The 22,588-nt window shown below is 38.2% G+C and overlaps 1 protein-coding gene across 3 annotated transcripts in view; it reads left to right on the forward strand.

The window, feature by feature from the left end:
* Positions 1 to 22,588, forward strand: part of CTTNBP2 (cortactin binding protein 2) — a 95,005-nt gene that overhangs the window by 33,187 nt on the left and 39,230 nt on the right. For all 3 annotated transcript variants that reach the window (XM_075208972.1, XM_075208971.1, XM_075208970.1), the window contains exons 3-8: positions 8,156 to 8,380; positions 11,421 to 13,053; positions 15,790 to 15,993; positions 18,510 to 18,609; positions 19,317 to 19,464; positions 21,008 to 21,256. In XM_075208972.1, coding sequence (XP_075065073.1) covers positions 8,156 to 8,380; positions 11,421 to 13,053; positions 15,790 to 15,993; positions 18,510 to 18,609; positions 19,317 to 19,464; positions 21,008 to 21,256 — 2,559 coding nt within the window. The remainder of the gene's footprint in view (positions 1 to 8,155; positions 8,381 to 11,420; positions 13,054 to 15,789; positions 15,994 to 18,509; positions 18,610 to 19,316; positions 19,465 to 21,007; positions 21,257 to 22,588) is intronic.

Here is a 22,588-nt window from a genome sequence, read left to right on the forward strand (position 1 = left end):
TTGGGCACACCCATCATCCTCACCATTTATTTATATAGCGCCACTATTTCCGCAGCGCTGTACAGAGAACTCATTCACATCAGTCCCTGCCTCATTGGAGCTTACAGTCTAAATTTCCTAACACACACACACACACACACACACACACACACACACACACACACACACACTTGTTAGCAGCCAATTAACCTACCAGTATGTTTTTGGAGTGTGAGAGGAAACCGGAGCACCCGGAGAAAACAAACGCAAACACGGGGAGAACATACAAACTCCACACAGATAAGGCCATGGTTGGGATTTGAACTCATGACCCCAGTGCTGTGAGGCAGAAGTGCTAACTACTTAGCCACAGTGCTGACCATGCCTCCTTTTTTTTTTTGCTGATCTTTGCAGAATAAATTTTTCTTTCTCCCTGGACAAGACAAATCGCGTTGTCAACAGTCTACTACTATTTTTTACTTATCTGCTGGTACTCTCCTATTCTCAAACGTCTTTCAGAATATAACTCTGCCCTTACCACTCCCAATCACATAACATTATTATATTCTCATAGTCCATATTACAAGCATACAATTTAAAAGTGGCCTCAAGCTGAAATTTCAATTACCTCACTTTGCACTTGCAGACGCCAGTCTTAGTTTTAATAAGAGCCTCAGTTGTTAATGGTTTTTGTCCCTAGAAGAGCCTCTGCTATTTTAATATAGACCAATTGCACAGACTTTTTTTTTTAAATGTGCTTTGGCCAGGTGTTCGTATAATTTATTTTTTATTCTGCATACTGCAGAAATATGATTTATTATTATAAGGTTATATTTAGAATACAAAAAGTGTAAACTGCGTGGCAACTTTTTTATTAGGTAAATCTAAAAGCAGTAGATAATTCAGGGCATTGTCAAGGTGTTAACGGAAATTGGTTTTATTATAGATCAAAGCTTACCAGCTGTTTCCTACACTGCAATGACTTTCTACATTTCTGGCTTCTATGTTTTTGTTTTATTTCTAAAAAACTTTATTAACAATTTAACAAAACAGACATAGTACAGTAGTTGTTGAAATAAGTATATAAATATACTGTATTCTCACACTAGCCTGTTATCTGCAAAACATTTTACCCAGTGAGACTACAGACAAAATTGCATATCATTGGAGGAACAGAAAGAAGCCTGAACTGCAGCTTATTAGAATATTTGGAAGGAATGCCTGTGTACATGTTCAATATAAGAGTGTATTGAATAGTAGCTCATGAAAAGAAAGGCATTCTAGTGGGTTCCAGGAAGATCCAAAAATGATACAGAATGGTGCACCAAAAAACCAACAAGTTAACCATTATCAAAAACATGGTGATTAAAGTGTCACTCAGATTTCAGAGTAGTACAGCCTGATCAACGAGGGCAAAAGGGAACATAGGAGAACAAGAAAAGTGACAATTAAATAGAATTATGCAAGTCTGATCTCAATGACTGAGAGAGTGCCACCTCTACCTGCAGTTAGAAATTCTATAAGAATGAACAAGACCGTTCCAGCCACAGAAGGAGATGCAAAGGCTGCTATGCAGGGGAAGCAGAAATTTAAATCTCGACCAGTTCCAGACTCGGAACCAAGATAGTACTCACATGATAAACAATTGTCCAGAATGCTGTTTATTAATAATCACCATTTATTTATATAGCGCCACTAATTCCGCAGCGCTGTACAGCAAACTAGCTCACCTCAGTCCCTGCCCCATTGGGGCTTACAGTCTAAATTCCCTAACATACACACAGGGACACACACAGACTAGGGTCAATTTGTTAGCAGCCAATTAACCTACTAGTATGTTTTTGGAGTGCGGGAGCAAACCAGAGCACCCGGGTGAAGCCCATGCAAACACGGGGAGAACATAGAAACTCCTCACAGATAAGGCCATGGTCGGGAATTCAACTCATGACCCCAGTGCTGTAAGGTAGTAGTGCTAACCTCTTAGCCATCATGCTGATACCTTTTGTGTCAGCTACAGCATTATATTTTGTTGTTAATATTTGTTTGAAATGGTAACAGGTGGAAAACTAGTAAGTTGTATTAGTTGAGGCGTTTGTTGCAATCCGCTACTAAGATTAGCACTTTAATAAAAACATTTTCAACTTTAATACACCGGGACAATGCCCTGAGTTATCTGCTGTTCATATCGGATACCCAATGGTGAATTGCTCCCTCCTCCCCGGCCACCACCATTTGCACTCTGAACAGGCTGAAGTGCTCAGTGCCTGAACCTAATAAGGTGGCAAAAGTATAGAACAGTAATGGTAACACATGTCCACTCTAAGGTTTCCCACGTTCGCAAATGATTTAATGTTGGATCACTACTCCAAATGGTTCAATAGAAAATGTTGAATGAGGGAAAAGTCTTTAAACCCCCTAAATTTCAAGTGAAATAAAGGGAAAATATATTATATGCCATTTTCAACCAAAACATTGTATTGTTTTATTTAAACCATTAGTTCAATGTTTTTGGGTTTTTTTTTAGATTTGTATTTGAAATGTCTTTTTTTTTTTTTTTTTGTTTCTAGGGGGGTATTCAATTGTTTCGTTTCCCCTCGGCGTTAAAACTATTACCGGTATTATGGTAATAGTAAGCTGTATTTCAGCTCGCGACCGGTATTTAATAGTGCGCGCGCCGCGGGATTTTTTGGCGTTTTCGCCAACAATTGAATATGCCCCTTAAAGTTTTGTTGTAAAGCTGCATTACAACCAATGACACATTTTTGCTAAGGTGGCCTCTCCCCTAACTGGATACATGCAGCATGGGGCTCTGCTGGTTCTGTAATACAGAACTGGCAAATAAACAATGATCACCATCTTCAAATGGTAAGAGAGTATGTGTGTGAGAACCAATCAAAAGCTGCAATTCCTTGATTGAAGCTTGTGATTGGTCCTTACACTCTCTTTCTCACTCCCCTGTCAGAGAATACAAAGAGCCTGAGAAAAAACTGTTGCTGAGAGCAGCCTCTGGAGCTACCAAGGAGAACATTTCCTTAAATGTTAATGCAGCTTTTTATGCTTCTTTCAGATGGAGTTCTCATTTACCTGACCCTTAAAGTAAGAATGGATCAGTTGGTACACTTTTCTAACTTTCCAGACTATGCTTGAGACTGCCAATTCTCAGAGAAGAGGGTGTAAGTTTTACAAGCATACCAGACCCTGATCAGCAGGCACCATGGCTGTGCTAGTCTCCAGTTTTCCGTGTGAGCTAAGTAGGATTGGCAGCTGTGTGACAAGCTGGAGATAGCACCAAGATTACTGGATATAATTGTGTAAAACCTTTCTGTTGAGTAGTGTGATTATGCTGTGAGAGAAGACCTTGGATATCCAGCTCAATGGGATTCTGGATTTAAACCGTGGTATTCCAAATAAGCAGCTCTGAAGTGTCATTTTAGTTATGTGCACACCTAATTGTTATTTTAATGCAGAAGCTCTGTACTACCTACTGGCATTTTGTAGCTAATAAACACATACAACAGAACTCGCCAAGCAACCAGATAAATCCAGGAAAATGTTTAATGAGGGAAAAGTCTGTAAACCTTCTGAATTTCAAGTGAAATAAAGGGATAATATTTCTAGTGTATTTTCAACCAAAACATTGTATTGTTTTGTTTAAACCATTAACTCTAAAATATATACACCGTGGGTTTTCCTTGAAAAATCAAATCTGTAGAGTAAAATAAATGGTTAACTTAATTAAAAAATAAACCTATCCTTATCAGAGTAAACATATGCCGCCCTATATACTGTATATACAATATTGTAGCTTGTGCATTACTAAAACATATGTTACAGTATAGAACAATTGCAGTAATACTCTGCAGCAAATAAACTACTGTATTGCACGATGCACAAACAAACTTCAGTTAATTTCAAGACTTAAAAAAACAGCCCTAAAACAATCCCATCACTTATCCCTAAATACCAAGGTCCTTGATTAACTTTTGTTTGAGTTGACAATGCACCAATCCATTTTTTTTAATTTATTTTTTGCTGTTAATTGGCAGTAGGAATAACAGACCCATATGTTTGTTATGAGCCCAGTAAATCCTTCTGTATATAATTACTCTTAACAAAGATCTTTTGGAGCCCACTTAACAAGCTGTCGTCATTAATCCACTGACATTTAGGGTTCAGTTTCATCTTAAGTGGTAAGCAAGTAAGGTTATTAATACACACGAGCTTATACTCACTTCATAAAACTTAATGTAACATAATTGCAGTGGCAATCGTTTTTGCCTACGGGCTTATCAAGTTTTAAGTTACTACATGAAAAATCACATTTTAACTTTATCACCTGTATACAGATCCCATGACTTTTGCAGCGGTTATTACCTGCTCCACAGGTATAAGGAAGTTGCCACTTCTGAATCAGTTTAATTCAAAAGCAATTTGAATTGTACTGCTTTAGCCAGATGGCAATTGAAAAGCATGCTCTCTTCAGAGCATTGCTGAGATCCTTGTAAATGTCAATCATCAACAGCTTGGAGGCACTGTTATGGAGCAAGTGAAATACTTGTGATGTGTGTGGTGACTGAATGTACAATAAAGCTTAAGTTACACTTTGCATTCAAAAAGGGAAAGTGTGGTTTTTTTGTTTTTTGTTTGGTTTTTTTTTTTTATACAATTTTATAGGGGTTATAGGTATTAGTACTTATATAATTTCATTCATCTGTGGCAGCCCATTTTAATCAATGCTCTCTTGCATTTTATTCAAGAGATCATTTCATATGTAATGTGACATTGGAGGTAACTTGACGAGGATCATTGAATTCTGCATTCAGTTTTGGTCTCTCAGCCGCCTGTTCCCTGGAATGTTTATAGTCCATAGTGTAGAATCTGCACAAATCCAAATATGGTTGGATGTTAGGACCTTTTAAAGAATGCAGTGTATATATTTGCTCTCCTTTTCCGTGCACCCTCTCTGCATGCTTGTAACTTTCAGAGCTGTATTCTCAATGAGCAGTATCCTATGTTGGTCTGGATCTTTTGTAGGACTGGCTAATATTCCTATCAGTGGTTGAAGTGGGCTGGTATACGGTGGTATGTCATGTAGTCACTTCTACTGCCTTCATTGTAAAACTATACAATTCCAATGATTCCTATAGTAGACTTGCTATCTATGTCTGTTTTTTGATTTTTATCTTGAATCAGGTGTCCGTATATTTACACCCTAGTTTTACCTTACACATTTGAGACTCCTGTAAATTTAAAATACACAGTTCTACCCCATTCATACTGCACCAAAATCCCGGGTCTTGGTGCAGTATGAATGGTACAAGTGAAAAATCCCAGGTCTTCAACCCGGGATTTATCGAGGGGTAATTCCCGGGTCGCCTGCACTATGAATGGTGTAAGCCGGGTTGCATACAAAACGAGAGAGACAGAGAGAATTTTTTTCATTTTACAGCTTTCAGCCAATGAAAACTGCTCTGGTGATGACTCCCACAAATTGCCAGGGCACAGACTTGTGCAGTATGAATGTGGTCAACCCGGGAAATTCCCGGGTCCGAGGTGCAGTATGAATGGTGTTTCTGAGCTGGGACGCTCCGAGCCCATGCAAAAACCCGGGATATTGCCGGGGCGGCAGTATGAAAGTGGTATTACAGAGGCTTGTTTCTTGTGTGACGAAAGATAAAGAAATATCTTAGCAGCACAATGGCTAGCATTGCTGCCTCACAGCACTGGGCTTATGAGTTTATCTTCGACCTGGGCCTTATATGTGTGGAATTTGCTCGCATGTTTCAGTGGGTTTCCTCTGTCTACTCCAGTTCCCTTCCACACTCCAAAGATACACTGGTAGGTTAATTGGCTGTGTATGTGTTCATGTGGTAGGGAGTTTAGAATGTAAGCTCCACTGGGGCAGGAAATGATTGAATATTCACTGTAAAGCACTCTGGAGTATGTCATTTTAATTGTTTAAATTTGTTACATAAATAAATACATAAATATGGAATCCAAACAATTAAGGTTGCAAAGGTTAACCCATCAATAATTTTCTTAAAATATCGGTCTATTCATTAAAAAGAGGAAGTCTGCATTTTTTTTTACACAGAATCCTCAAATATAGACAGATTTATTTAAAAGTGGAGTAGTGCAGAAATGATGCCTGAAGACCTGTCCGCTTTGAAAGGGTCCCTTTTTTTTTTTTTTTTTAACACAAGATTACTCAAATTCTAATTTTATGATATATCCTTCTGCGGTTTGCTGCAGATGTTCATCAGACCCATGCACATTATGCCTGGCATTTACACAAATTGCTCCTTAATAGGAGGAATGTCAAAACATGATTAACTTCTCCTTCTCCATCTCCCATTCCCCCCTCCCCAACACCACCTTTGGCTGAAGCAAGATAGGTGTAAATTCCACATCAGCAGAGATTTCACTCCAATGCGAACTAGTAAGCTAGGCATTCATACCTGTACCCTAGAGTGTTCCACCTAAATTTGGATAGTTAAGAGGTATAAATATGTTTTCTATACATTAATGTTAATCATTGATTTTAATAGGCATTTTTGGATGGACATAGGTTGGCTTACCTTTCAAGAATTCTATTGTTACTGACAGATGGACTGGGACTAACAAGCAGCTATGGCACACAAAGCACACCAGTCCTCATTCATGTGCTCATCCAAAGTAAATGCCCCTATTCGCCTAATAATGTCAGAAAGGTATTTCTCATTCTCCGGGTGTCTCTGTAGGTACCAACATTGTGCCAGTTCAGACCATGGAGTTTTTGTACCCATTCCATGGATGCTCTCATGTACAGCAGCCGTTCTGACAAATGGCAGAATTACCAATATTGGCCTAGTTATTGATGGTGTCCCTAGTTATTGATGGTGAAAGGTCATTTCAGTATTGCAGTTTTAGTTTAACCTTTTAGGATATCACTACAGTGAATTACATTGAAATGTTGGCAATTATGTATGTATAATATCTACATTTACTAAAATGCTTCTTGTATAGGAATGTGAAATTGCATGGAATGGATTGTTTTTGGGTTTTAATGACTCATTCTTTAAGCCGCTGGCAAATAATACGAGTAGCAGCAGTAGGGAATGCTTTAAGATCCAGTGGTTCTGTGACCCAATTTACTACATGATCTTGGCTGGACAGTTGGTTCTTTCCCTTTCTTTGCAATCATGGAAATGCAACCTAGCCTGTTGTCTTTCTAAATCAGAAGCACTGTGTAATGATGTCACTGCACAGCACTCCCATCAACATTCAAAGCTTTAAAGTTTCCAGTATCTACTAAACTGTCTGTGTTGGAGTTTCCTCATGACTGTGCCACCAGCCCCCAGGGACATGTAGCTTCAAAGCAGTGGTGTAAGCTACAAGTAAATTATGAATTCAGCACAAACCCATATTTGTTCTCATTGTATAATAAAAAACAACAGACCTGCCAACTAATAATAAAAATGTAATGGAGATCAATGACATATTTTTTTATTTTTTTTTAAAGCATGTCATACCTGTTATGACAAACCAGAGAAAAATCGACTATAGTTTTTTTTGCCACTGTAAAGGAAGTCCTTATGGAAGGAAAGTACATGGCGCACAATTTTTTTTCTTCTGGCAGTGGCGCATAGTAGATTGTGCGATTTCCAAGCTATGTGGGGAGGTTTTCTGTTTTGTTTTTGTTTTTTTTTGGATTGGCCATGTTACTTGGTAGGACTGCCTTTTGATTTGTGACTTCACTTCATCCTGCATCATTTGATAGAGTTCTGGCTACCATCGCTAATTAACAACATTGTTTCCTCTCCCAGACTGTTTCATTTGGTAAGGTCATAGTAATATAGTTTAATAGACTTCAAAAATTGCTTCTCTTGGACAATGTTGAAAGACTGTTGTATTTGACAGGATAAAAACATTCAGGTGCATCTCTTTAATGGAGGATGTGAGGAAAGAGGGACACTTGAAGAGCTCAGCTGAATAAAGAACATGGCCACTGATGGTCTTATAGAAAGCACTTAATTGTTAAAATACGTTTTAGTCTAAATCTCTTAAATTTGAGTTCTAACATTCTAACAAGGAATATAGAATGGAGGTTTTTTTTTTGTTTTTTTTAATTTGTTTTGTTCTTTGTTTTGAATGATGTGCAAGCTTTGATTTCATTACTTTGTGTTCCATTCTTAAGGCACGGAGAAAGGAGGTTTTTGTGCAAGAAAGATATGGAAGATTTAATCTTGGTGACCCATTTCTTGCTCTTCAACGAGACTTTGAAGCAGGTGCTGTTGGTAAAGAGAAGAAACCAATCTGTAGTAACCCCCTCACCATCTTAGAAGCTGTGATGGAACACTGCAGGAAGATGCAGGAGAGGATGTCTGCTCAACTCGCTACTGCTGAACGAAGGCAAAGAAAGGTGAGTACACCCTTCATGTCTGCATTATCATTTTATGACATTATTTATACTATACCAGTCCAGTTAAACTAGCAATAAGGTATGTATGGGGTGACAAGAATACTTTTAAAATTATTTGACTATAATTTGACATGGATTCTTAGGACCAGAGTAATTAAGGAGAGCAATGCAAAAAAGGATTGACTTTGAACCTTGACAAAACCATGTTGCATTTAAGGGAGAAGTAAATTAAAAATGTGGGGTATATATATATATATATATATATATATATATATATATATATATATATATATATATATATATATATATATATATATATATATATATATTATAATTTTTATTTTATTTTTTTTGTTTATGAAGTGTTGCCTAAAGGCCAAGTCTGGACTTTTCAGTTCTACTGCTCATTTTTTTTAAATTTTTTTATTGAAAGCCCGGGAACAGTGCTTTCGTGCCCTAATGAACGAAAAAAAGTGCGAAACTTAAAAAAACGTGCACTAGAGTGCGGTTCTTGGCCCTCCTCAAAAAAGGATGGGCCCTAGTCTCCGACCCCTGGATCCAAAAGGACCCTTAGGGGGCAAGGGTTTTCAGACCCCCCCCCTTCGCCGCAAAGCTAGGGGGGGTCCCTTTGGCCCTGGGATCCACCGAGGCTTCACCCAGTGCTCGACAACTAGCTCACCCCCGGAAGGATGAGCCAAAGATGGATTCAGGGGGGCAGGAACCAGAAGGCCACACAACCCCCCCCCCTAGATCTTAGGGGACATAGAGCCCAATAGGGCCTACCCGCACCCCTAAAAATTTGTGAAACAATCAAACATAAAAGTGAAAGTGACAAACAAGAAGTGTCCTAAATAGAAAAATAAAGTGCTGAGTTGTTACGGCCCCAGCCTCATGGCTGGGATATTATAAATTTGTTCTCACCCAGCCATAAGGCCGGGGCAAAGAATAATAAGGCGGTGCGTATATTGAAAGTGGTATAACGTGCTCGGTGCCAGTTCTACTGCTCATGCATGAGCCAGCTAGCCCCTAGGTTTTTTTAAGGCTGGTGGTGAAAAGAAGTCTTATGGGAACTGCAGTGACCAACATTAAACAGGTTAAGGAGATTTCTCCTGATTTAACCCCTTGTTAAACTAAAAGTAGAGCTGTGATGGCCATCAGGCTGCTTTCTTGAGATTTTTGTCTCATCACAGCATATTCGGAGTAAGTCATGAAAGCTAAGATTTCATATGCAATTACTTATGCGCTTGTTTCCTATACTATAAAGATGATGACTGTAAGCTACTTTACTGTCATTTCTGCTAAAATCATTGAAAGATGTACAATGAAAAATCTGTTTTTGAGGTTTGGGGTTTTTTTGTGTTTTTTTTTTATTTTATTATATTAAGTAATATTGTTTAGTAAAGTGAGTAGGTGATGGAGACTTTTACTTGTTGGAGTCTGGCTTGTTGCCGAACACCTGCTAAATGCTATGTCCACTCCTCTCCTAGCATCTGTTTGGATATCTGAGCAGTTTTATAACTCCAAGGAAATTCATGCCAGATGCACATTTTTATGAATTAAAACACTTTTTGCAGAAATCCTTGCTGGCAGAAAACACATTGTGTTAACTTACTGATGTGTTTCAAGTCTATAGAGATGAACGAACTGTTTTATAGCTCGTTAAATGGAATGTTCTAGCTTACAGTTTGTAAAGACAAGTTTTTAAGTTATTTGAAGGTACACAAAAAAAATTGCTAGTTTTATATCACATTTCAGAGAACAACATGAAATTCCTTGCACAGTGGACACTGAATGGCTACTGGGAACAACTGTGTAGGCAGCCCAGTGCCGTTAGGTAATTAGGGAGACAGATCTGTTGGTTGTTATGACATTCTATCATTTTCCCTAGAAATCAGCAAACAGAATGGGGTCTGCCCTAGTAAACATTACAAAATTTAAAAAAAAAAAAGTACTGCAGTGTAACTAGCCATGTGACCCAGCTGACATTCAGCCCTGCTATGCTTCTGTAAGTATTGATCTGTGAAAAGTAGCCCTCATTTCTGAAGGAAGGTGACCCAACCCCTATGTTAAGTTGCCCTGAGCAAATAGCCCCAAGATGGTGGCTCTTATCTATGCTGTTATCGGGCAAAATTCATAAGCAAAGTTAAATCCACCGAATAAAAAAATGTCAGTAGGAAACGCATGCGTCCGCATTAATCACTTTTGTGTGCCAGATTTAGCTATGAATACACATAGTGTTTCTTATTTATTTAGGTGGATATATTTTTACTAAAATAAACGCAATAGGCCCAATAGGTGTACTTTATATAATTTGTGGGTTTTTTCTTTCTATCTGGCCATTCAGAGTTTAGGCCACCCAACTAGGTCACAAAAGACAGCAGATAACCACACATCAGACCTGCCTTAAGACTTTAGTGGACCAAGGGCAAAGAGAACATTAATAGACTTCCATCAATTTTGCAGAACATAAGGAAGACATGAAGCTGTGTGCTGAAAGTAGAGTGCATTCATTTTTTACAATAGATATTTTTCACATTTGTTGAACTTGTGAAGACAATATCAAAATTTTGTTAATATTTTTAGATAGTTTTAGGGCTTTTTATTTTGATTAAAGCTTTAATTCGCTTTTGGACTAATGTTAGGTTAATTCTTTAAAAATAGAAGGTTCTCCTTTTTGAAATAAGTACTGTCTTGCCTTCCTAGGACACCTCTGGCTGAGATAAAAGCCTCCATTACTAGGCAGTCAAATAGTCGCCAGAAAAACTAATATTTTTAATGGTTTCTGTAGTTTTTGACTGTTAAAACAATTATATTCAATGTTCAACTCTATAACTTTGTCAGTACATTGTTCAGTTAGACACATCATATAGAAATATTTATGGGTTATTATCTATTAGAAGATGCTAACAGTTCCATTTATATGTTGGGCATGGCTTTTGCTGAATGCTAGCCTATTCAATAGGACTTCAGTTGGCAAAATGATGAAAGATGTAAACTTTAGTCCTTTATTTATGACCAAATATTTTTTTTCTTTGTGCAGCTGGAGTCAGAGAAAAGTCAACTTCAAATCATCGAACAAGAGCACAAGAAGCTATTGGCTCGTCTTGAAGAAGAACGTGCTAAAAATAAACACGTGGTCCTGATCCTAGTAAAAGAATGTAAACTTTTGTCTAGTAAAATAGTAGAAGAAACTCAAAAGCTTGAAGATGCAGTGTCAAAGCTAGAGGTAGAAAAGAAGAAGAGTGTTGAATTGGAAGACGCACTGGCTGCTGAAAAACAGATCCGAACACAAATGGAAGCACAGATGGAGGCTCAAATTGAAAAACAACTTTCAGAGTTTGACACTGAAAGAGGACATCTCCGTGCCAAGCTCTCTCGAGAAGAAGCGCACACCAAAGAACTACAAGATGAAATAGACAGAATGAAGAAAATCATTGAACAACTGAAAATGTCGCGAGAAGAAGATAATAAAGCAAATATTTCTCTTCTTCGCAAGAGCAAAGATAAGCACTCTGTGCCTGGAGGATCACGATCTGTTTCTTGCCAGACAAATACAATTGTGGCAGATAGTGACTCTGAAAATATTAAGAAATCTCCATTGACTATACCAGCCAAACCAACTATAGTAAACCATGCCATAGCAGGCAACACAAAGATAAATATTTGCACAAATTCAGCATTTGCAAAACCTGTTTCAGATAGACAAACAGCCCACAATGATTCTTTAACTGGTCTTCCTACAACCCATGGCAAATCTCCAAATTATAGCAGGACAGAAGAGAATGGATGCTCTTCAGAACTGACAGCCAACCCCACTGTCTACCCAAACATTCCATTTTGTACCTCTCCAGCTTCCCCAAGTTACTTGTCTCAGTCTATGCAGAGCTTGCATTCAACTTGTTCTAATACTACTGTAAATTCAGGTCTTAGTCCTCGCATCCAGGCTGCCAAGTTTAAGTTTCAGGCAAATGCCAATGAACATGACCAAAATGGAAACACAACTCAAACTCCTCAGACAAGAGAATTATCTCCGAATAGCCGTGAAAATATGGTGGCAAAACAGATGGCAAGAAATACCGTGACCCAAGTCCTTTCTAGGTTTACTAGTCCTCAGGGAGGTTCACAGCTGAGACCTGGGTTCACGCATGCAATGGAAACTGGCACATATCCTCCAGTAGCTGGACGCACTGGCCATCCATCTTTTGCACTGAAATCAACTTCAGTTTCAAGAGTTGATAGAGGAAACCCTCCACCTATTCCTCCAAAAAAACCCGGACTTTCCCAAACTCCATCTGCACCACATCCTATGTTAAAGACACCACCAAATGCTGGGGGAAAGAGTGAGCATAAGCCCATTACATCTGCTCCTTCCACTTCAGCACATGGGTTCAGGGTATTAAATGAGGAATCTGTATCTAAGTCTTCTTCACCTCAGCTGCCACCAAAACCATCTATAGATATACCTGTGGCATCTGCAGGCTGTGTCATACCAGCTATAGGCACATCACAGGTGGGTGCTTGGCCTTTCCAGTCCCCAGGATGGAACGAACCTGCATGTTCAGAAAATTCCCTTGTCATTCCCACAACCATTGCCTGTAACTCCTCCATATACCCTGTTAGTGCATCATCCTCTAGACCATGTGATTCAGACAGCCTCCTGGTAACAGCATCAGGTAATGGGACATCAGCTTTACACTGTTTTCTCTGCCAAATGTATCCCTTTGTAATGGTCTGTTTCTTATCATTCATTCTTCAGAATAGTCGTTTCATAGCACATTCTATTCTGCTTTCTTACATGGGGTATGACAATCTGTTTTATTATGATATTGCTGCAACATGCTACCTTTCTGAAACCCGATCTTTAGAGATGTGTATATGAAGTGGCACTACCACTATTTGTTACAAATACAAATTAAACCTATAAAATGGAATACTAGTAAGGTTTGACAAATGTTTTATTGTCTTAAAGTAGGATGAGGTACAGTTTATTATAAAATGTCTGCAAAATGAATGTACTAGAGTATAGGATTAACTTTTATATTGTGTGTGTGTTTTTCGGGTTGTTTTTTTTTTATTTTTATTATATTATTTGTAAAAATAAAATGATGGGCCACATAACTATTTTTATACAAATGTAGATGGTTGCCCCAGTAATGAGGTTACAATAGAACAGGTATCAATGCTTCACACTACTAAAACCTGTAAAAATGGGCATGGAGCTGTATCAATTTATATCCTTAGCAGATGCATGAATGCTTAAATCCTGTGATGTATTCCAGCGTGCCCACAAGTGATTAACACCAAAGCGTTATAGTCCATCGTATGCCAATCCAAAGGATCCCAGTGATATATGTGATGGCAGACTCTTATACAGTGTGGACGAGCTGCTGATAAACATCTAAGATACATATAAAATTGTGTTTGGACTAAAGTTGCCTTTTCTTCTTATTCCTAGATTTGCCATTTTCCATCAAACAGTCTTGGCTTACTGTGCTCTGCACTTGTTCATGCAGTTTTGAAAAAAGCAGAACATTCTGCCAATTAGGAGGCCCAGCTTCACATAAAATTTCACGAGCGTTTGCCTTGATAGAAGTTAGGTCAGTAACTGCAACCACTTTCTTAATGTAATGTTGCCAGAACTGAGTTTTATCAGAGACTCTGTGGAGCCTCTTGTCATAACCCTTAGTATTTCTTCTTTGTTTGCTTTGGAGAATGTTTCATCGTACGTCTTAAACATGTAACTGCTCAGAACTCTTTACATAAGTTAGAATGGTTTAAAGAACCACTAAATCTAAAATCTAGGTTAACTTTTATATAAAACAAGCTACTAATATTATTCAGAAATATATAAATATGGGTGACACAATTGGACGAGATCCAGCAGGATTTGTTCTGGATTCGCCGGGGTCTGTTAGTACTGTTGGAAGCTTAAGCCTCTTTGTAGAAATTGCTGAATAAAATGTTATCGTTGCTATATCGTAGCACCACCATATTACGCCACGTTTTCCAGAGAATATTGAACCACATCAGTCCCTGTCTTGTGAGCATTATTAGTAGCTGTTTAATGTAAAGTAACTTGCATTCTAGGTTTAGCGTTTCTTTACAATAGTGTGTCTATAGGACATATAGCAAACCGCCACTCACAAGTTTTTCTGTTTTACTTTTTGTAAAGAAGTTGCAACAGCTATAAAAAGACATGCAGCCATTTTAAATATACTTTGCTTTCAAATTACTCATTTTTATTTCAAGCATGATGCATTTGAGTTATTGGTTAATTTTAAGCTCATAGATTTTCATACCCCATGACTTTTTTGTATTAAACTGCAAATTAATTTCTTAAAATTGTGAAATCGCTGTCTTCACCTCCTTCAAATGCAGTAATTTGTCTACGAATGTAATTTGGCTTGGAAGTAGGGTGAAAAGATTGAAATATTGATTTTTGGCTCTCAAATTAACCATCTCCACATTCTGAAGCTGATGCCAGAAGCTGTTCTTCTGTCCCTGTTCCCTTTTCCATTACTGCATGTTTTTCTGGCTTATGCAAATGCTTCACCCCTGGCTTTTTTGTATTAAACATCTTTTTTTGCTTCTTAAAAAAATTGCTATCTTGTTCAAATTAACATGCATATGTTAAGTGGAGAAATCTTTCTTTCTGGTAAGCTTTTTTTTTTTTTTAAATGCTTTTTGGCAGAATTATATTGTGCATATCACATTTTGCTTATTATAATATATATTTTTTTTAGTGTATTTTTCTGCAAATTGAATTTAAATTAGGCTGAATTTCTTATTTAAGGGATTTATACAGAAAAAGCTATGTGATAATCAATAATGTTCACATTCTTTTTCTCTTGTTTTTCTTTTCTTTTCTTGCAGTCTAAGAGCAGTGCCAGAGTTCACAAATTGTTCAGTTTATTTAACACAATTCACAGAGCAAACCGATTTTCTCCTAAGGCTGTTGAATAAATATAACTCAATTGACTAGATTTACTAAATGGTTATAAAATAACTGAGCCTAACTAAGCCTGAGTTTAATTGGACATTTTCTAATTTTATTCAGCCTTACTCTAACTGACATACATACCAATCAAAAGTAATATATTGCATTAATAATCAGTATATAACAGTAATAATATAGTATAGAAAACAGAAATAATATATCTAAACCGTGTTTTACAATTAAGTTTTTGTCTAAATATGCTCATACATCAACTGTGTGTTTAAACCAAAAAAATAATGCCCTTTGTAATTAGGCATTCCTGAGAATGGCTATATGTTAAACAATAATATTTCCCCTTTGTTTGGATAATTTAAACCTTGTTGCTTTGCAATTAAATAAAAAAAAAAAAGTGTGGTGTTCATGATACTTATATCTATTTATTCCCCTTATCATCTATTACTTTGACTCACAGGCTGGTCTCCCTCCTTAACTTCTTTGCTAACAAGTGGTGGTCCTGTTCCCCTGGGAGACAGGTCCACCCTTCTTCACCAAGCTGCTGCCCAGGGAAATGTCACTTTATTGTCAATGCTGCTTAATGAAGAAGGACTGAATATAAATAACTTATGTAAAGATTGCCATACTGCCTTGTATTCTGCTGCTGCCAATGGAAATACAGGTAAGATGTGTGTTTATTTCAGATAATGATAACTATTGAACAACGAGAGTGTTTTGTCACTTAATTTATTTCCTTTTTCTTTTCAGGCTAATGGTGCTTTTTACTAATAAATGGCAGGCTAATTTCCTATATCCACTTATAGTAGCAATACAAAACCACCTATCACCATGATTTATCAAATTCTCTGCGATACTGGCCTGGACTGGTAAGAGCATGTGACAGCCATCTAGCCAGTTCATGCCAGTGCAGGGACACTGAAAGGCCAGACTTTTGGTTTCAGTTACACTAATAAAAATCTAAATTGTAAAAAATATTTTTAAAACTATTAAAATAAGAGATGTGGGGGGTACTTCTACTGCCAGTATTCTTGTTAAGTAGCCTTCTCCATCACCAGCGAATCTCATCACTGGCAGTGGCGGCCTCCGGTGATAGCAAAGCACACCGTCTCACTCACACGTCTTTATCCCCTTCTCTCACTCTTGCACCCTCTATTTCTCAGTCTCCCTCCCTGCCTTCTGTCTCTGTGGCTCCCTCCCTGCCTTCTGTCTCTGTGGCTCTCTCCCTGCCTTCTGTCTCTGTGGCTCTCTCCCTGCCTTCTGTCTCTGTGGCTCCCTCCCTGCCTTCTGTCTCTGTGGCTCCCTCCCTGCCTTCTGTCTCTGTGGCTCCCTCCCTGCCTTCTGTCTCTGTGGCTCCCTCCCTGCCTTCTGTCTCTGTGGCTCCCTCCCTGCCTTCTGTCTCTGTGGCTCCCTCCCTGCCTTCTGTCTCTGTGGCTCCCTCCCTGCCTTCTGTCTCTGTGGCTCCCTCCCTGCCTTCTGTCTCTGTGGCTCCCTCCCTGCCTTCTGTCTCTGTGGCTCCCTCCCTGCCTTCTGTCTCTGTGTCTGTCTCTGTGTCGCTGTGCAACCTCTCCCTTTTCTAATTGTTTTTTTTTTTTTTTTTTTTTAAAGCTCCTGAATTTTTTTTTTTTTTATTTCTTACATTGTTTGTGACTGAGATATATACTGTGTGTATTTGTGTGTCTAGATATATACTACAGCTTTTCTCAAAAGACAAATAATAAACCTAGAGAGAGAGATTGACTTTAATGTTAGCCATTTAAAGTGAAAAACGAAATAAAAAGCCTATACTTTAATGGGATTTGTTTGGCAGATAAGCACATTTGGCCACCAGAGTACTGTGTAAAAACTAAAAATAATTTAAATTAAAAACCAGAGAGCTCACTCCTGCAAAATCACCTCTAAGCCAGGGGCAATTGACAAGATTGTGATTCGTTGAGTGGCAACTTTTCCACTCAGGGATCCTAGTACAAGGGGCAGGTACCAAGAAGACTCCTTTCTATTATACCAAAATAGTGCGGGTGGACACAATTTTCAAATAAATCTTAATTGAATAAAAGACTCCTAACTCCACTCCATACTAAATATATATTTAAAAAAAACTTCTTTCTTGATCCATCATAGTTCAAATGAGAAATAAAATATTTTCTTTTTTCTTGAGTCATATAACAAATAAGGAATGAAAGCAAATTCAGAGCCCAAAAAATCCCTTTGAAAACAAACAAAACAAAAACTGACCTGTGAACTAGTGCTGACTGAGGCTAAATGTTCAAAGCCAGGAGAACTCCCATCACCAGTAGCGAGTATGGGAAATGCTTGTGATTGGCTGCTGGTAAACAGACCCCCAGCCTTTTATCATTTAGTGGCTGTCGCTGTCAGTGCCAGTTTGCAGGTGGGTCTTTTTTATGTAAATTGTGAAGCATTTTTTTTAAATTGGACTTCAATGGATCAAGAGAGAAGAAAAGTTTATGAACTAGAATATTTGGGAATTTTCTGATTTATGAAATTTCAAGTTAAAGTTGTATGCATGTGCTCTTTTCTTATTTTTTTTTTTTCATTCTTTATTAAACTTTAGCTATAGTGGGTAGGTGTCTAAGGAACCTTTGCCTCTCCGGTGGTTTGAGAAATGGACAAAGTAAGCAGTGCAGGGGACCCAATCTTACTAAATATGTAGCCCAGGGAGTCAAGTAGAGCTCCAAATTGTTGGAGGGAGAGTGAGGGTGCATGTGGTGTTTTTTTATTTGCAGCCACCCACCCTTATAGAGATAACCTTCTGGGAATGATTTTCACTCTGCCAAGCGAACCCTATATTTAGGATCTCCTTTTTATTGTGAAAACCAGCCGGTGTGGTCTCTTATTCGGTTCTTTGAAACCACAACTGGCACAGTGACCTATGGGGAGGGTCTGGTATTGTTATATCTAAAGGACCAGTCCTATAGAAAATAATGGGAGGGCAACACTATTCCATCAATAGATTGGTTTTGCTCACCACTGCTTTTTAAAAAGGTGTTGGCCATTTCTCGTGTGTGTGTGTGTGTGTGTGTGTGTGTGTGTGTGTTTGGTGAATCGGGAACCATTCCAAAATGCGCAGCCAGTGAATATGTAGTCAGGCCAAACTTTTTAATTTTAAATATTTTTATTTTTTTTATTCTCTCACTCACTATTTTTTTTGTTCCCTTTCAGACTGTGTAAAGTTGCTGCTGACGTCAGAAGCACAAGTAGATGCTACTGTTTCAAATGGCTTTACGGCCTTATGCACAGCGGCTGCTCAGGGACATTCAAAGTAAGAAGCATATTGCTCTGAACAATTTGTTTAACACAATTAATTGGATTTACTGCATAAGTCAGTCAGATGTTCACTAAAGCTATCTTTGAAGCTAGCATGAAAAGTTAGGGCACACATGAGCATTCAGAGTGAACGATAGACAGAACACGGGATATAGAACAAGCAAAACTCACTCTCAACACTCATATGTACTGTTGACACTTTCTTCTTAGGGTTAAATGGGTTCAGTATGTGCAGGGTGGTTGAGCAGCATTCACCAAGAGATGCAGTTCAGACCGAATTTACCCCAGCACCATTGAATGTGCCATATCATATGTAAGGGTCTATATAACGAATTGGTACCAATAAGCATTTTACTGCATTGGGTTCTCAGAACAACATAACGTGTGGCTAATACTCATTTCATTAAACCCTGATGGAAAAAATACCAGCATTAATCCTACTTAAAAATGAAATCAATATGGTCTGTATGGCATGATTAGCTAAATATGCAGACAATAGAAATTTTCTTGAGCTTTTCTCCCTTTATTAATTGCATGTATAAGATTCAAATCTAGAGTTGCTCTACAGAGCTATATTGCAGATCAGGCAAATGAGGAAGAAATAGGAGACAGACAATTTTTACCACGCTGCCATTATGTCCAAGCATTAGATTGTTTGTCTGATAAATGTAGACGATTAACCTGCTTTGCTGTTTTCCATAGATGTGTAGAAGCATTGCTTGCACACAATGCTGACATCAATATTGCTGATGGAGGACAAACCCCTTTATATCTGGCATGTAAAAATGGAAATTATGAAACTGCTAAACTTTTGCTTGACTCTGGAGCTGATAGAAGTATTGCAACAAACGTAAGTATAGTGATTTGCTAAATATCAATTATTGTTGTTAGACCTTGCACAGCAGATGTGTAATGTGGTTGTGAATCGTTTTCATCTCTTACTGGTAAATTGTTAGTATTTTTGCAAGTCTATGTAGCAAATGCAAATCTATATTGTGAACCTTTCGTTTAACTTCAGAGAAAGATACATAATAGTTAATGTGTAATATTGTATTTAAAAATGTGTTGTAATTGTATCTTTGAGTGTATTGCTGAGCCAAGTAGTCTTTATTAGAAAGTGGGTGACAGTTTGAGTAAGCATAATGTAAGACATTAAAACATATAAATAATGATTGCAGAAGACCCCCCCCCCTCCCCCCAAATAAATAAAAAACACCCCAAAAAAACAGAACTTCTTATCTGTTGGTGTTTTATCTCTTAGCACTCAAGGATGCATCACACTGGCAAACAAAACTGACTTGTATATTTTTTTTTGATATCTCAAATTTAAATCAAATGCTCAGTATAAACGGACAGAACTCATTGATGAAGCAAAAAGAATAATTTGCTCTAACAGCATTGACACACTGTGGGCAGCACATTGGCCTAGCGGTTAGCACTTCTACCTCACAGCGCTGGGGTCATGAGTTTGATTCCTGACTATGGTCTTATCTGTGTGGAGTTTGCATGCTCTCCTTGTGTTTGTGTGGGTTTTCTCCCACACTCCAAAAACATACTAGTAGGTTAATTGGCTGCTATCAAAATTGACCTTAGTCTCTGTCTGTCTGTCTGTGTGTGTGTGTGTGTGTGTGTGTGTGTATGTTAGGGAATTTAGACTGTAAGCTCCAATGGAGCAGGAACTGATGTGAGCGAGTTCTCTGTACAGCGCTGCGGAATTAGTGGCGCTATATAAATAACTGATGATGAAGATGATTGATGAAATGGAGAGGGAGTGTAAAGTGAGATGAAGCCTGACATGTAGAAGTGGCATTTGAATTGGCTTTTGTAGGGAATTGGGGAGCCAATGTAGGCTTGGGCATGTTTAACCACAGTTTGCAGTGACCCTTTTCTCTTGATACACATGAATATGTCAGGTGTGGTTACAATGTTATCATACCTTACTGCACTACAACTCCCATTGCAACATGTTCATTGAACACTGTTTTTAAATATTTTTTTATTTATAAATACTTGTCTGAGGTAAATGTTTAAAAATATTAGAAATTAAGAATACCTTGAATTAATGAGAAATTGTACTGTATAACCGATGTAACACTTACCTCACTTTATACTTAACTTTCCATGAGATTTTACTATGGATAATGTCTTGTTTTGCTATTATCTTCTTAAATCCAAAATGGCCTTTTGTATCCTGCCAAGATTTTTAAAAATTGAAAAGTATTTCAGTTGTATGTTAAAATCTACAATGGACTACAGTATAAATGTATTTTGTTTGTTACTAGTTTTTGCTGAGTGGAGAAAATCCTTATTTTTGGCATACAGTGCTGTTAATGTTTTCTATTGATTTCAGATAGTCCTAATAACATAGTCCTGTTACCCTATGCTTTTTATAGAATGGTTGGACCCCAATTCATGCTGCTGCAGGATCTGGACACACAGACTGCCTCAAGCTCCTCCTATATAATGGAAGCACCAGTGTTGGGAGTCGCTCTGATTCCAATGAGGAATTTGATGTGAGACTTTATGATTTGAAGGACATGGACAATCGTAAACTGAAACCTGACATTTCTGCAACACTTCTTAATAGTGAAGACAGTGAGGGATGGACCGCTGCTCACATGGCAGCATCAAGAGGATTTAAGGCAAGGTTTCTGTGGGGTGTTTCAATTAAAATAAAATAGTTTACACAGTACATAATTAATTTACATGTAAATAGCGACTAAGTTAAGAAATATGCAAATTATTCAAAGATTTTAGGATGTCTTCTAGATAAGCTTGTGATCATAGTGCTTCATATCATCTGTAAAGTTGCCCAGTTTGGATATTTCCATCCAAATATTCCTAACACTTATTATGTCTCCAGAGAAATAACCTTTTGCCTGATGAAATCTGATAGCAGTTTGATTGCGGATCCTGAAAAATCCTCATTTTCTGTGAATAGAAGTTTGAGGAAGTGTTTTATGTAACAATGGTTCATGTGATTTGAGCTGACTGTTTGGACTTTTACCTATTTACACTGTATTGTGTTTTGCTGTGCATTTTTTCTGTACTGTTATACACTATATGGACAAAAATATCCAGATGCTTCACTATTACACCAACAGGGACTGTAATGACATTGTATGTAAATACATATACTTTAATATGGAGTTGGTCCCCCTTTTGCAGTGATAACAGCTTCCACTCTTCTTGGAAGGCTTTCCACAAGATGTTGGAGTGTTTCTGTAGGAATTTGGGCTCATTTATTCTGTAGAGCATTTATTGGGACAGGCACTGATGTTGGACGAGAAGGCCTGGCTCCCAATCGTCGTTCCAGTTCATCCCAAAGGTGTTTGATGGGGTTGAGATCAGGGCTCTGTGCAGCCCAGTCAAGTTCTTCCACACCGAACTCAACAAACCATGTCTTTGTAGACCTTGCTTTGTGCACTGGGGCACAGCGATGTTGGAATAGAAAAGGGGTTTCCCATACTGCTGCCACAAAGTCGGAAGCATAGCATTGTCCAAAATTACTTGGTATGCTGAAGCATTTAGATAGCCCTTCACTGGAGATAAGGGGCCTAGCCCAAACCCTAAAAAACAGCCCCATATCATTATCCCTCCTCCACCAAACTTCACAGCTGGCATAATACATTCAGGCAGGTAACGTTCTCCCGGCATTCGTCAAGCCCAGACTAGCCCATCTGACTGCCAAACAGAGAAGCATGATTTGTCACTCCACAGAACACGTTTCCACTGCTCCACAGTCCAGTGTCGGTGTACTTTACACCACTCCATCCGACGCTTTGCATTGGTCTTGGTGATGTGAGGCTTGCATTCAGCTACTCGGCCATGGAAACCCATTCCATTAAGCTCCTGCCGCACAGTTTTTGTGCTTACATTAATGCCAGTGGTAGTTTGGAACTCTTCAGCTATGGAATCAGCAGAGAGTTGGCGGCTTTTAGGCACCATGTGCCTTAGCAGTCGTTGACTCCGCT

This window comes from Mixophyes fleayi, chromosome 4 (genome assembly GCF_038048845.1).
Source record: "Mixophyes fleayi isolate aMixFle1 chromosome 4, aMixFle1.hap1, whole genome shotgun sequence".
NCBI lineage: Eukaryota > Metazoa > Chordata > Amphibia > Anura > Limnodynastidae > Mixophyes > Mixophyes fleayi.